This window comes from Photinus pyralis, unplaced genomic scaffold (assembly GCF_008802855.1).
Source record: "Photinus pyralis isolate 1611_PpyrPB1 unplaced genomic scaffold, Ppyr1.3 Ppyr1.4_LG6, whole genome shotgun sequence".
Lineage (NCBI taxonomy): Eukaryota > Metazoa > Arthropoda > Insecta > Coleoptera > Lampyridae > Photinus > Photinus pyralis.
This window is the reverse complement of record NW_022170663.1, coordinates 1,855,458-1,871,844: the sequence shown is the minus strand read 5'-3', so window position 1 is coordinate 1,871,844 and position 16,387 is coordinate 1,855,458. Positions and strand designations below refer to the sequence as shown.

General features: G+C 39.8%; 3 protein-coding genes across 3 annotated transcripts; 1 reads left to right on the top strand and 2 right to left on the bottom strand.

Annotated features, from left to right (window-relative positions):
• Positions 1-2,097: 2,097 nt before the first annotated feature.
• Positions 2,098-3,198, bottom strand: LOC116173457 (uncharacterized protein K02A2.6-like). Its single transcript, XM_031490946.1, has one exon. The coding sequence runs from the start codon at positions 3,196-3,198 to the stop codon at positions 2,098-2,100; it is 1,101 nt and encodes a 366-aa protein (XP_031346806.1).
• Positions 3,199-3,606: 408 nt separating this feature from the next.
• LOC116173456 lies at positions 3,607-4,620 on the bottom strand. Its single transcript, XM_031490945.1, has one exon. The coding sequence runs from the start codon at positions 4,618-4,620 to the stop codon at positions 3,607-3,609; it is 1,014 nt and encodes a 337-aa protein (XP_031346805.1).
• A 10,207-nt stretch (positions 4,621-14,827) lies between these two features.
• LOC116174294 lies at positions 14,828-15,417 on the top strand. Its single transcript, XM_031492187.1, has 2 exons — positions 14,828-14,935; positions 14,985-15,417. The coding sequence occupies exons 1-2, from the start codon at positions 14,873-14,875 to the stop codon at positions 15,348-15,350; spliced, it is 429 nt and encodes a 142-aa protein (XP_031348047.1). The 5' UTR covers positions 14,828-14,872; the 3' UTR covers positions 15,351-15,417.
• The last annotated feature ends 970 nt before the right edge of the window (positions 15,418-16,387 follow it).

Sequence of the window (16,387 nt, the reverse complement as noted above, 5' to 3'; positions counted from 1 at the left end):
TGAAGATTTTACTGTCATATTAATTAATTGCAATACTATTGCTTTGGTTTCTGTATTTTTATTTTCGTTCGTATGCGATGTAGTCAAATGAAGAAAAAGTTGATATTGTCAATTGGTATAGTGCCGGTAACAGTTTAAGGAGCGTAAGAGACTTATTTTCTTGTGTTTTCACTTTAAAATTAGTGGTTATTAAAATGCGATCCACATAAGACACTGTAAACAACCCTCAAGTTTAAGGATATGAAACTGAATGTTTTAATTTTTGTTGAAGAGAATCCCATAAGAAATTTAACGGAAACAGCGGCCGAATTTAATCTCTATTCATCATAACACTCTGTTTACTGCGGTTTTTATTATAATTTAGAATGACAATGCAAAATACGTGCGCGTGTTATTTCGGTTGTATAAAATTAGGCGTCTTTCAGAAGGATTTTTGTCATTTAAAGGTAGGCGTAGGAAATCCATATGTCCACTTCTAAATCAGTAGCACTGTATATCAACTGGCCGGCTGTGAACTGTAATTTAATCAGGAGTTGGAACCGGAACCGAAAAGAACCGGTACAAGAACCGATTGCATGTATAAGCCCCTCACTTGGAACCTAAATCGTTATTCAAATAGTTTTGATCACCGGAACCGATACAGGCAGCGTTATTATTAGTGCCAAAGAACCGTTAATTTTTCGATTTTCTCGCTGATGTAAGTAGAGTAGACACCCTTTGTGAGAAAGAAATCCGTTTTATATTGTTTTGTCATGATCAATCATTCTCATGGTCATTTTACATATAACAAAAAAAAGATATCTCATTGGCTAGAAAAAATAAGTTTTATTGGTGGAAAAGATGGTGCGAATAACCAATAACCAGTTGCCAAATTCTTGGCAGAGCAGCTTCCTAGTTCAAAACAAATATTTAACAACAACAAAAACGGTTTTCGATTAGTTACGGGAAATTTTTTATTAGTACATAATTGAAAATTGCTTTGTTTTGGATTCCTTCTATTGTTTTGTGCATGTTTTTCTTAACACATGACTCAACGCATTTTTCCTCTACGATCTTGACGCATTTTCCGTCAAGCATGCGAAGATTGGTTAACGATCTTTTCCAAAGCACTCAAAGCCTCAAAACGCAAAATTCTCATCATTTTCGTGTGCTCTTTTTTTAAGAAAAGGTTCTGCAATCGCTTCCCTTGGAACAGCCATTTTCTTGACAACGGAAATACCACGTTGAGAACACCGGTTCTCGTCCGATCACCGAGGTTAAACAACGTCCGGCCCCCTCAGTACTTGGATGAGTAACCGCTTGGGAACACCTCTTTTTTATGTTTGCTCTTGTTTATTTATTGCTTTTATTTATTCTCTTGATTTTAGTCACAGGGCAACATTCCTAATTAGAATTAATTTAGTTTTGGCAAAAAAATTAGTTTTTTAACTTTGACCAATTTTCTTAGTTTTTTTTTGTAATAAAACCTGGCATAATTTAAAAAAAAAGTTGGATGCTGTTGTGGCGGTCCAAAAATTTTTTTCAAAAATCCGCCCCGTTATTTTCCGTTTCCGTATGCCTAATGTATCTACATATCCAAAATTTGAACCGAATCCGGCGAGCTGTTACCTCGGAAAATTGCCAACATACGCACATACATACACAGATGGAAAAAATGTCTTAAAAAGGTTCTTAATGATCTAAAACGTCGACATTTGATGAAATTTTGACATGTCCAAAAAACGGTGATCACAATAGCTACCCTAGCTCATGCTAGGAAGCTAAAAATAATAGTGGGAATTGGGTGGTTGGCAGGGAGCCGTGAGGCAATGCGCGTCAAGTCACAATCAGGTTCCCGTCGAGCCGTAAAAAATTTGGATTCAGACGCGGGGTAATTCGCTACGTGAACCGCGAGAAAATTAAGGTGAGGGTGATCAGAAAGAAAAATTAAGTCGTATTACGTTTAAATGCTTAGAAAGAAACATTCAGTTTTATAAATTAGATGTTGAAGTTTTATTAATTCTATTTAGATATTTTTATGCCTAGCAACCCTAGTGTTTCGGCCAACTATAAATTAAATTGAATACACAACATTCCTCCCTCTTTACAAAATGAAATCTAATTAAACAAATTGTGAACTGGTGTAAATCGGAGAGGAGCGCGTCGTGTCCGTTCCGACCTTCTTGGAGCTACCGGTGTCACCTGGTCTCTTTTAGTCGCGTCGGCTCTGGCAGTTTCCTGCGCTGGTGATAGAACTGGGGTAGCTGTTCCCAGAGTGGGCTCGGCGGCCGCTGGCGAGTTCCTTTGTTGGCCATGAAAACGAATACGTCGCAATATGGGCTCTTCAGGCGTTGTTTTTCGTTGTTGGTCGACACCTGTTTCTTTGATATTTTCTGCGAATATTCTAATTTGGTCGATATGACGTTTCACCGTTTTATCCCCATGTTTAATTTCATAGTGAAGATCTCCGAGGCGAGCAGTAATAACTCCTGGGAGCCATTTGTCCATGTTTTTGTTTCCAGATAAGAAGTACACATCTTGTCCAACGTTTAGTATGCGGAAGGTAGAGCTCATGTTTGCTTGATGTTTTTGGGTGACTCTTGTCTGGACATCGTCAGGTCTTGTCAGGTCAAGACGAGTTCGTAGGTCTCGCCCTAGGAAAAGTCGGGCCGGTGGAAGCATCGTAACCGAATGTGGAGCCTTCCGGTATTGACGAAGGAACTCGTTTAGGTTGCTCCGGAGCGTTTCTTTAGTTGTTTTCATTGCGTAAAGCGCATCCTTCACAGTTTGAACGTAGCGTTCTGCTTGCCCGTTTGTAGAGGGATGGTAAGGTGCCGACAGTTTGTGATACTTCACGCCACTATTTCGTAGGAAGCTTTTAAAATCATCTGCGATGAACTGCCTACCATTGTCTGACACTACCGTAACTGGCACACCGTATGCCGTGAATAAATCGTCCAGGATTGTAATTGTGGCGGTGGCTGTCGTGGAAGTCGTAGGTCTTACTTCAAGCCACTTAACCTCTGGCGCTTTGAGACCATGTTGGGCCAAGTTTTGGCCTGTTTCTAAAAGTTGAATAATTCGGCCGAGATGCAAGTCTTTTCTAGTTTCGCGGGCTATAGTTTCGGATTTGACAGGGAGCTGTTGAATCTGATGAATTGTGAAAAAATCGAAATCGTCAAACCCATCTACCTCCTCCCTTTCTGGGTAAGGCAACATACTACAGAAATTTTATTCCAAATTTAGCAACGAGGGAGCGACCTTTACGAGATCTGTTACTACAAGAACCATTTTCGTGGACATCGGCAGCAGAAAAGGCATACATAGACATCAAAGAAGCACTGACGTCACCGCAAGTACTTATGCTCTACGATCCATCTCTTTCCAAAAAGAGTTTCCCTGTTATCATCTACTATGTAGAGGTTAAGTTTCTTACGTGTAGATCCGATAGTTGCATTGACTGTCACTCGTCCAATACAATTGAGGTCATGACCGGTGTAGCTGACAAATCTACGGTCGGATTTTTGTAAAATGAAATTTGATTTGATTTCATTCAATTTCAACTGGCTCATAATGGAGCAGGGGGCCCCAGTGTCCAGTTCCATCTTGACTATTTTACCCTCAATGTTAACTTCGAGCAATAATTTTTTTAAATGCAGATACTGAACTAATCATTTCATCAAGATGCTGTATGACATCTATTTGTTCTGCTGGGAATTCATCTTCGACGATTTGATTAGTTCGCTGAGGATTCCTCGACCCTGACCTACAAACAGTGCTTATGTGGCCTTTCTTTCTACATTTGATACACTCGGCGTCCCAAAATGTACATTGACTGCGGGTGTGTGAGCCACCGCAACCTGTACATTTTGGTTGGTTCATCTGAAATCCTTGGTTGGTGTTTTGCGATGATCGATGGCTGGTGCTAGGTTCGAGGTTGTTTCTCCGAGATTTTGGTTTCTCGAACCCTATCTTATTGGTTATTTCAGCGTTCGGTGTTTTTACTTCGTTAGCAGTGTTACGAGTAACCTCAAGCGAATGTGCTATCTCATAGGCTTCTGAAAACTTGGATGGTTTTTTTTCAATTATTTCGTCACAACTTTCTCGAGATAACAGACCGTGTAACAGTTGTTCAATAAGCATCCTGTCTAAAAATGATTCGTACTCACAGTGTGCAGCGGTCTGGCGCAATCGGAGTGAAAAACTGGCAACTGATTCACCCTCGTTTTGTTTAACTTGTCGGAATTTAATGCTTTCCGCGTACTTATTACGTGTCGAATCCAAGTGATTACTAAGTGTAGTCTTGATCTCATCGTAAGAGAGAGTTTCTGGATTAACCGGACTCACTAAAAATTTCAAGGTATCATTCAGTTCAGATCCCATATAAACACGAGCGTAGTTTGCGTGTTGGTTTACAGGAATTTTGCTCAGTTCTAGAGCCCAGGAGAAACGTGTGAAGTAGTCCTTGATAGTTGTTCGTTCCACTGAGCTGTACTGAGATATCGTGAATGGAGGTGGTCGTCGTTGAGATGGTACGATATCGTCGGTGTTATCGCCGCTGTCACTAACGGTTGACAGTTGTGCGGCGCGGTTGAGAATTCTGGTGAATGCCCGGAGAAGTTCGGGGGAGAATTCTTCCATGCTTAACGACTACGAAGAACTTACAGATTGTTCAGTCGTGAATTAGCACGAGGTACCAAATTGTGTTTGGCGATTCGATTGTGGATTAGCAGGAGGTACCAAATTGTGTTTGGTGTTTGGATCGTGCTTCAAAATTTATATACGTTTTTCTTCTTCTTTTTTATCTTCTTGAGTCAATCCCACTTCTGACACCATTATTACGTTTAAAGGCTTAGAAAGAAAGAGCATTTTTTATATTTTTACTATATATATAGTTTTTAATTAAATGTTGATAGTTTTATTATTCTATTTTGATATTTATATGCCTAGCAACCCTGTGTTTCGGCCAACTAATAAATTAAATTAAATTACACAACAAGTTCGGTTACTAGTAGACTCACCCGTATGTCGGCAATGGCGGTTATTCATCGCAGTTCGATTTTAATGTGTTTCAAATTTTCGTTTGCCTAAGATACTCTAGCATCAGGGAAGTGTATCACGGAGTCCTGGTTTTTCTTTGAAAAGGAATGTTCTGGTGCAGGTTTAAGGGGGCCACTCTCCCAGCTTTTTGCGTAATTATCATTTGTAATTAAATTTTATGAATTAGTCGTTGGTCTATGTAACGGAACGGGGATTATTTGTGTCATACGAGAAAGCGGTTTTTATTTTATTGAACGTAAAATTGGGTCGTTATCTGTTATCAATTGTAAATGCTTAATTTAATTGACAGGTGGATGTGACTTATCGCCTTTTCTGTGTAGTTAAGAGAGATGAAATTTTATTTTTTCCTAGAATTTAAGTTTGGATTTATCTCTTAATGTCTGATAACAAATGGATTTATAAAAATTATTCGACCTCTATTTTTTGGTCTATTAACTTACGTTGAGAGGATAGTCTTTGTTGTCAACTGTGTATGATTTGTTGTTATAATTTTGATTTTCGGAAGAAGGGTTTCGCCGTAAATAGGACGTCAACAAGAAAAGCGTCGCTTTTAGAGACAGTCAACGCAGAACTACGTTGCCAGAGTTTACGCAGTTTTACGTTTCGTCTAATGCGAGTTTGAAGTTTAAAGACGTTTCGTATATAAAGCCGGAATTCGCGGAATATTATTTGTTCTACGTTTTGAAGTTTGAAATTATGGCCATTTAAGGTGCTGCAAGGAGAAGTGCTTGTCGGCGCCTCCATAAGTGTGTTGTCAACGTGACTCAATTTGAACTTGAGTTTTGTTTTAGAGCGTCGTTGTCTACCCGAAGAGAAGATGCTACGATGACCCGGTCGTTAGTATAAAGTGTGTTCATTGAAAATTGTTTTTGTGAACTGTGTAAAGATACCTTTTATTTAGATATTTCAATTCCCGGACAAGTAATGTTAGTAGTGAAGTCTTAATTTTAGTCTATTTGTAATAATTTTTTTGTACCATTTTCCTTTTGCGTGTTAAGATTAAATCGCACTTTTGTATTTTTCACATTAATATCCATGTGTTTCATTCACACTTTTCTTTTCTAATTTACTGTTGTTTTTATTGGATGCTTGTCAAGGTTCATTTTAATTGTGCAACATTTTGCGATTCAGTTTGGAGTTTAAGGTATTTGATTTGACCCACTATCTGTTAGAATGTTAACTGAGAGCAGAGTCGAATCTCCTCTGTATTGGGGAGAAGTTTTGTGCCGTGAAAATAAATAAATGTAAAGAGCTACCTAGGATTTTGTTTCGGTGTTTTGCGTACGATCTTTCTGACCTACGGACCAGTGCACACAGCAGTTTACATTACAAATTTTGCTTACAGTTTTTCCCCATACATGTTTACACAAGAATCTGGAACCTCAATATTTGTAGCTACATCAGCGGTTTACACGAATTACAACAGAATCAAGACTGAGTAAAACTGGCACCACAGGCTAGGCCATGTAAACCTCAAGGATCTCCAAACAAAGCTCAAGGAAGGGCAACATCAGGGGTATGAACACCGAAGCAGCCTGTAACTTTCCGTTTCTGCGTTGAATATACCTTATAGGAAGTGACTGAATGCGCCTTTAACTTGTTAAAAGGGAGTGTGAGATCCAAATGCATCAAGTTAAAATTGCCGAAATTATTATCTAAACGTATTCACGTGAAAGGGATTTGGCCCACCATAATCTAGGTAAGCGTATTTTTCATGTTGCCGTTATTTACAATATATTTCATTATTATAGGTTGTTATAGGTTAGTTTATATCACATGTTCCTGGCAAAATTGAAGTTGATTAAAAGAGGGATTAAAGGTTAATCGTATCAGCATATGTTTTATTTCCACATTTAAGTTCCTATGCCGGATATCATCTGCACCGAAACAGTATCGTTAACAAACCAGGGCAAGATGACATGAACTCCGTTTTCTGTATGAGAGACGTCAATGTCAATATCAATATAGCCAGTAATACAAACTATTAATGTCTAAATTGTGTTTAGGTGTAAGTATAAGTACATGAGATATGTTGCACCGCAATCTGAAATTACATGCACAATAGACCATTTAACTGATAATGCGAAATTAATCTCAAGATTTGTCTAAGCAGCTACATAAACCGTGACTCAGGTTTTACACAAATTGCGTGGCCGATAGTAGGGACCATTTTGATACTTTATCTGTCACAATTTCATAAAAATAATGCCTTCCAACAAAAGATCACGTATCAACGCTTTGCAAATAGGGAATATTGCCTAACAGACTGTCACCATGTACACCACTCTTCACGTGCTCAGTTGTTTATTGATACCCACACTAACAGTAGCGATTTCGGTAAGCACTGATTCAACCTGCCCACGTGTTTGAGAAATACCTTGTAGCAAGTTCCAGAAGAGTTCCGAATGGATTGGGTCAGTACCGCTGAACCCTTTCGAGCAGATTGCGAATGTGAAAGTGGGATAGCGCCGGATTTGTCGCAGCGGGTTCTGTCGTTAGCCGATTTTCCCAACGACTCTTGTCTTAAGTCTTACATGTTTTGCATCGATACGAAGTTAAACCTGATCAACCCAGCGACGCCGACGTACGAACTTAGAGTAAATGAGTACGTACATCGCGTGACAGGAGTTGACCATACGATCGCCTCAAAATGCGTAAATGCGACCAGTGGCCTCAAAGATCCGCGCGAAAAGGTTTACCAAATGAGTCTTTGTATTGTATTTTCCCTGGTGCAGCCTCCCATTTCAATTCCCTGAGGCGCTTCTACTAACCCCCTTTTCGTGTAGTATTCACTCTATTAATTCTTGAAACCGTTTCGGATGAAGGGGCCACAACTGTATACCATAAATACTATTTCATAGTAACTTAATTAAAATAATAGAATTGGTGTGATTTAGAACAATCGTAAGAATAGAAACCTTGGCTTATTGTATATCATACGCTTTTATATACACTGGTCGTCTGTGAGGGTTGGAACCGGAACCGCAAAGAACCGATACCGGAACCTATTGCATTTATAAGGCCCTCGATTTAAACCGGAACCGTTCTTAAATAAGTTATGATAACGGGAACCGATACCGGTAGCGTTATTATTAGCGCCAAAGAACAGGTAATTTTCGGTTGCCCTTTTTAAGAGGAAAATCAGTTTTATATTATTGCTCTTAAAATGTGGTCATCAATCATGCTCATGGCCATTTTACGTATAAGGAAGAAATGTGGGTGTGTAAGCGTAAATTTTGCCAGATTCAAGCAACATAAAGTATTTCAGGGTGACTAATCGAAAATATAAATCATCGAACCAAAAACAGTTACGGGGTTTAAGAATGTGTGAAGTGTAACGGGATCCTGTTAACGAATTCATTTTTCCTAAATTGTTTCGATTTTGTATGTGGGCGAGTGGTTCTTGAATCTAGTCTCGACTGCTTAAAAGCGTGTGAAAGCTCGTGGCGCCGAGAAATCGTAGGTTGCTTACGGGACGATTTTGAAAGAGTCGCATCCGTCGTAATTAAGCTTACTGGGTAGCGTGTTGTGTGTTGGTCAACGTGATGGTACGTCCTAGAATTTGTGTGAATAAAAAAAGCATAATGGTGGGAATTAGGTTGCTGGTAGGGATCCGTGAGGTAATGCGCGTTAAGCCAAGATAGGCTTCACGTCGAGCAGTACGAAATTTAGTTTAAGACGCGGGGTAATTCGCTTCATGAACTACAAGGAAATTAACATGAAAGCGGCCAGAAAAGATTAAGTCGGTCAGTGGTAGATTTACACAGAGTGTGGTTTAGACATTGTGCCAAATTTGCGTGAAGCCACCGTGTATTTATGACAGGGTAGCCACCGTTGAGCTACCAGCAGTTAAATAGGCCACTAGTAATCTACCACGATGTTATATTGTGACAAGAAAGTACCATAAAGCTGTTACGTTTTTTCTTGCCAATTGATATTCCTCATTTAAATTCCATTTAAGTAACATGCGAGGTGTTAGCTAGGGAATGCAATACCGGGATCGCGGGATCCCGAAATACCGGGATCCCGCAACATTTTTGCGTGATTGATCCCGCACATAAATGGAGCGGGATTCCGCGGGATTTGCGGGACTGAGGAATTTGTCGACCAAGGGGACGACTCCGTTTGCTTTGTTAATGAAACGCATAACGGAGAAATTATGTTTAAAATAATTGTTAAACTTTTTTCGTTAAAAATGAACTATGATTTTTGAGGCACTTTAGAAGTTCACCTTTTTGTGCTTTAGAGGTGAGGTTTTTTTGAGTTCTAAGTTAGGCTGAAGGTACTTTTTTGTTGAATATTGTGATAATTAGCGATTTATTTTAATACAGAAGTTAACCGCACAAAATTGCCTATTTGCCAATTTATTTAAAATTTTACGGGATCCCGCAAATACCGCGATCCCGCGGAATTAACATCTAACGATCCCGCAAATACCGGGATTGAGATTTTGCTGCGGGATTGCATTCCCTAGTGTGAACTAATATCCACGTGCTTGTGGAAGTCTACGATATCTCAGGTTTAGACCACATTTAAGTCAGTTACACGGTGTACGGGTGTGTACCTATGTAGAACCTCGACTTCGGTTAAGTATGGCATGCAATGCTAGGTGTATTTAGTTTAGGGTGACTCGTAACATTCGCGAATGTGTGTGCCTTGTTGTATGTAACTCATATCTTCCTACCGTGAGAGGGAGCTCGGACGCTAGAATAGAAAGGTATTCTAGAGCTAAGGCACGAAAGGATCCGAGGGCCCTCGAACCTCCAACTTTAGGGACGAAGTGCTGCTAACCGAAGGCCGTCCTACCCATAGGCGGCGACCCATCTCTTAACCATCTTCAGTTTTGTGTCGTTACGTGACCCATGTCAGGGGAGTGTTACGAAGCACAGGTAGTAGTTCCGGAAGTCTGGGATTTATACCAATGCCATTATGTAGAAACTGAGCATAATTGGGGGCTCCACGAGTACACTGTGTATTGTCATAACTGCTTATTGTTACGTCACAACATGAATAATAGATCAGACATGTTTTCACAAACTTCACACTAATCTATTCGGTATATAATGATATGAATAACTAGTAAGGTGACATATCAATAAATGCATGAAGGCGTTGCCCCTAACAATCTTAACTGCGCTACGAGTTAATAGGCAAATATGCCAGACCAATCCCTAACAGTATGACCGTGAAACAGGAGGGCAATCAAGCGAAGACGCTGGCCCAAAACGAATAACCAGGTTCACCACCCAATGACTAACTAAAAAGTGAGTTGCCTTCTAGCCGCGATTAAAGGGAAGTACATGACATGTTGTGACGAATACTCTACGCATACTGTTCAAACGTACCCTGCTACTTGAATTCATTAATTAATTAAGGCAGTGTTACGTGTTCTGCTTAGGTGGTTGGTGTTTTAATTTGCTTGTGATTAGCATAGTTTGGGTTTTATTCAAGGCTAAGGTTTTTTCTCAAGTCGCGCTTTTTTTCTCCTTGGTAGTCTGCTTTTGCGAGAATGCGGCACCTTTAGGTTTTGCTTGCTTTGCTTTTAATGTACCACATCCAAATGCTCGGGTTTTCAGGATAAGTTTATAATAAATAAACTCGCAGACATTACAGCGTTTTATATGAGTGTTCCTGCCCGACTGGGTCCCGAGCCATTGTATTAGCTTCGTGTAACGTAAGGGGACCCTACCTTAGACGATCCAATCACGTGCCATTCTTTTGTTTGAAATTTGAGCGGGAACCGTGTTTTGATACTGGGATTGCAACGTTGCCACTTTGCCGTGAAATCTGTCATCTTCACTTCGAGCCTGGGGTTGGGTTAAGATCAGTACACTTTGGATAATGATTTTTAGGCTTCTTACTTGTGCCTTACTCTTTTCTTCATTATTACCTACCTAATTGTTGCTTTCTACATCGATATTCCCTGACCACAATGTGAAATTGTATTCAAAGCGTTCGTTGCTACGTGATAAGATATCTAAATGGTCCCTGCTATCGGTCACGTAATTCGTGTAAAACCTGAGTGAGGGTTAATGCTACTATTTGGACAAATCTTGAAAGGAATTTTGCTTTTAAATGGTCTTATTGTGCACGTATTTTTACATACCGGGTGACCCAATAAGACTGTTCCTCGGCCATTCTCGAGAACCGTTCATCATGTAACTGAGTTTTTGTTTTTACGAAAATGATCGATAAACCGGTTCTCTGAAAAAAAAATATTTTATGGTTATTATGCGAAATTTAAAGAAAATGCATTCTTAAAATTTAAGATGGCAGTTACGTCCTCTGTTGGTCATTTTTAGAACTTGAAAATATTTTCCAGCGATTCTTCATGGCCGATTTACCCAATAATTTTTTTTACCCCAGTCATATGACTAACGGTTCTCGAGATATGGCCGAGGAACAGTCTTATTGAGTCACCCGGTATGTAAAAATACGTGCACAATAAGACCATTTAACCAAAAAAGCAAAATTCCTTTCAAGATTTGTCCAAATAGCTACATTAACCGTCACTCAGGTTTTACACGAATTACGTGACCGATAGCAGGGACCATTTACAGGGTGTCCCAAAATTAACGCAAGATTTGAATTTGCCGCCATTTGTGCGGTGAAGTGTTGGCAACCCTGAAAAAAAAGCAATTTGACAGCTAACAGTATAGGGTTATTAAAAATGGAGCGTTACACGATAGAACAACGTGTCTTCATTATTAAAGAATATTTCAAAAATAGTGAAAGCTTGGCGGCTGCAGTTAGAAAATTTCATACAAAATATGGTCGGAATAGTGTTTTAACTTCGTCAACTGTGAAGAGATTAATTGAAAAATTCATGGAGACTGGATCCGTTGGAGACGCCAAACACACTGGTCATCCAAAAACAAGCCGTTCGAATGTGAACACTATTCCGACCATATTTTGTATGAAATTTTCGAACTGCAGCCGCCAAGCTTTCACTATTTTTGAAATATTCTTTTATAATGAAGACACGTTGTTCTATCGTGTAACGCTCCATTTTTAATAACCCTATACTGTTAGCTGTCAAATTGCTTTTTTTTCAGGGTTGCCAACACTTCACCGCACAAATGGCGGCAAATTCAGATCTTGCGTTAATTTTGGGACACCCGTTAGATATCTTATCACGTAGCAATGAACGCTTTGAATATCATGAATATTGCCTACAGACCGTTACAATGTACACCGCCCTCCACGTGCTCAGTTGTTTATTGATACCCACAGTAACAGTGGCGATTTCGGTAAGCACTGATTCAACCTGTCCGCGTCTTTGAGAAATACCTAGTAGCAAGTTCCAGAAGAGATCCGGATGGATTGGGTCAGTACCGCTAAACCCTTTCGAATAGATTGCGAATGTGAAAGTGAGATAGCGCCGGATTTGTCGCAGCGGGTTCTGTCATTAGCTGAATTTCCGAACGACTCTTGTCTTAAGTCTTACATGTTCTGCATCGGTACGAAATTAAACCTGATCAACACAGCGACGTACGAAGTCAGCGTAAAAGAGTACGTACGTCGCGTGGCAGGCGTCGACGATATGATCGCCACCAAATGCATTAATGCGACATGTGGCCTCAAAGATCCGTGCGAAAAGATTTACCAAATGAGTCTTTTGTATCGTATTTTCCTTAGTACAACCTCCCATTTCCATTTCTTGAGTCGCTTCTACTAATCCCCTTTTCTAGTAGTGTAGATGTTCTATTTGGTGTCGCGGTAAAAGCACTAGCAATGATCAAATAATACTTGGAACCGTTTCAGGCGGATATGCCACAACTGTATAGCGTAAGACTATTTAATAGCAACTTAGTTAAAATGTGAGTGCGGATTTAAAACTTTGGCTTAATGTGTATCATTCGCTTTTATATAAACTGGCTGTCTACGAGGGGTTGGCACCGGAACCGAAAATAATCGGTACTGAAACCAATTTTATTACATTTATAAACAAGGTTTGAATCTTTGAATTTCCGGATGTCTGCCATTTTGTAACGGTAAGTTTGAATTTGTTCGAGAGATTTGAATTTTTGACTTTGCTGATGCTGGTCACTTTGCACCGGTTTGAATTATTGAATTTCCGATTGTGGCGCCGCCTAGTGGGGATTTGTTGGCTTTACCAAAATCGTTATAGTATAGTTTTCTGTAACTAGCATCTAGTGACCGATTCATGAAATAGTTTCGTGGTGGTAAATTCAAAGATAAATGTATAAAGAGTTGCCAAAGATGTAAAACTACAGCGCACAACTATACGCACTAATCTGCCAGCCATTCATTTTTGCTGAGGGTATTCTGAGGCCGGTAAACGTTATATTCCAGGGGGCTCGCCCCGAAGGTATTGTGACAGTTGTTATTACTTAGACTCCTTTTTTAAATAAACAAGTTACATAATATCCGTCGTACATAAAATAGCAAGTGATATGTGTTGTGCGAAGATTTTGAAAATGGGTGCTGATCAAGGTGTGTATTTCAATTATGAGCTTTTTATACAACTCATAGATTGCTTAGACCTTTCACTACCACCTAATAGATTGGCGGAAAAGCCAAACATTTCATGGGGCATTCAAATAGGATTGGTGTGATGCAGAACAATCGTAATAATAGAAATCTTGGTTTATTGTGTACCTATCATACGTTTTTGTATAAACTGGCCATGAAAAAGAGTAATGGTGGGTTTATAGATCATTATCATTAGTTCACTATCAAAAATCATTAAGAAATAGCCAGTAGAAATGTTTATCGCGCCTTGCTAACAACGAAACCATCCTGACCATAGTGAACTAATGCTAATGATTGTATAAACACACCATAAGAGAGTTAAAGAATGTGTGAGGTATAACAAGAGCCGGTTAACGAATTTTATTTTATTTCTCCTAAATTTTCTTCGATACTTTATATGGGCAAGTGGTTTCTAAATACAGTCCTGACTGTTTCAATGTGTGTGAAATCTTGAGACGTCGGGACGTCGTGGGCTACTTGCAGTTGCAAGAGTCACATCCGTCGTTATTAAGCTTACTGGGAAGGTTGTACGTCCAAGAAACTGAGCATGCACGCACCTGATGTTTAAAATATGCGATATGTTTGCCTTTACTGGAAGAATCTTTGGTTAGAATTTGAAAAAAATATCTCCATAAATAAGACAAATGCCATTGCGTAGTTTGCCCATGCGTACATTAATCATTAAGAGTTTTCTTGGTTGAGGTGCCAAAGCTACCGAATGCAAAAAGAACAAACTATATATCTTAAAAACTGCAGAAGTAGTTAAGGGCTTGGAGGACGGACGGACGAACTAACGGAGAAAGTGGCCATATTTCCAATATGAGTTAAATAGAATAGTAACCAGAATTAGGTTGTTGGCAGAGAGCCGTGAGGCAATGCGCGTTAAGTCACGGTAGGGTTCGCGTCGACCCGTAAAAAAATTGGATTCAACGGCGGGGCAACTCACTTCGTGAACCACGAGGCACTTCACGTGAAGCGGTCAGAAAAAAATTAAGTCGGCCACCGATAGTCTTACACAAGGCGTGGTTTACATATTGTGCCAAATTCACGCGAAGACGCAATTAGGTCAGTGTCGAGTGTCGAGTTTCGACGTTTGTTTTACCGACCGCGGTTAGAAATTCTGAGTTTTTGTGACGTCGTGACCACGGTCGTTACAAATAGACGTCAACAAGCGAAATTAAATCTCCATATTTGAAGCTACTTCAACCGTGACAGGTTTTACGCGAATTACGTGGCCGATGGTAGGGACCATTTAGAATCCTTATCTGTCACATTTTCATTTAAAAAAAGACAAAGATCACGTAGCATTGTAAATATTGTCTAACAGACCGTCACCATGTACACCACCCTCCACGTGCTTAGTTGCTTATTGATACCCACACTAACAGCTGCAATTTCGGTAAGCACTGATTTCACTACTGCGCAAACGTTTGAAAAATACCTTGTAGGTAGTTCCAGAAGAGATCCGGATGGATTGGGTCAGTACCGCTGAACCCTTTCGAACAGATTGCGAATGTGAAAGTGGGATAGCACCGGATTTGTCGCAGCGAGTTCTGTCATTAGCTGAATTTCCGAACGACTCTTGTCTTAAGTGTTATATGTGCTGCCTCAGTACGAATTTAAACCTGATGAATCCAGCGACGTACGAACTCAGCGTAAAAGAGTTAGTACGTCGCGTGGCAGGAGTCGACTATGTGATAGCCACCAAATGTGTAAATGCGACCAGTGGTCTCAAAAATCCGAGTGAAAAGGTTTATCAAACAAGTCTTTGCATTGTATTTTCTCTAGTGCAGCCTCCCATTTCAATTACTTGAAGCGTTTCTATCCTCTTTTCGTGTACTAGTCATTTCTTAATTAAATATTTCATTTATGACGCAAAAAGTGAGTACTTACTGGTAATGATTAAATAATGCTGGGAACAGTTTCCGACAGATGGGCGACAACTGACTATTTAATAGCAACTTAAATGTGAATGAGAATCTAAAGTCGGCGTGTGTAACATAGATAATTAGGGAAGTGGACAAATAATTGAACCGACTGTACGCCTTACAATTCAGATGGGTGAATAGAAAACTGGTGACGTTTTAAACATTGACGAATCAAATAGCGAAGAGGGCGCCTCGTGCGTACATTAAAAATAAGAAAATTAACCCCCCTCGGCCAGCTATAATTAAATCAGTGGTTGGAATCGGAACCGAAAACAACCGGAACCGATTGCATTTAAAAACCCCTCACTTGAAACCGGAACCGTTATTCAACAAGTTATGATAACGGCCACCGAAACCGGTAGCGTAATTATTAGTACCAAGGAACCGGTATTTTTCGATTTTCTTTCCCCTGTATAGGTAGACGTAGAGTCATCGTAGAGTAGACACGGTGCACTTTGTGATGTTAAATCTATGTAGGATTTAGTAAAGGTTTGAGAACACGTCACATTCCATACCAAAGGCCGTCCCAACTTCCATGGATTCAAAGTGATTCCATATGATCTTTTCTTGTTTTCTCGATAACAACCATTGGGTTCACGTAGTGCGGAAATTTCTGCTAAAGTCAGAGCGCGTTTGATAATATCATTAATCGTATTCATATCGTGATCTTCGCCCAGCACTCCTTCGGCAAAAGAGGTCACGATGACCCAAATTATCCATAGGTTCACCACTGGAGCAAAGATTGGGAACACAGGCAGGTAGACCCAAACGGAGGCACATCTAAATTCTAGAAGATGAATCATCCAAGAGAGTGCCAAAAAAGCGGAGGGCAAGGTCAAGCACCGGATTCTTTCCATTGTAGGGCTAGAAGACGTCAGATTTGTTCACGATTTTAGCAATTATGATCATAAGATCACACTTCG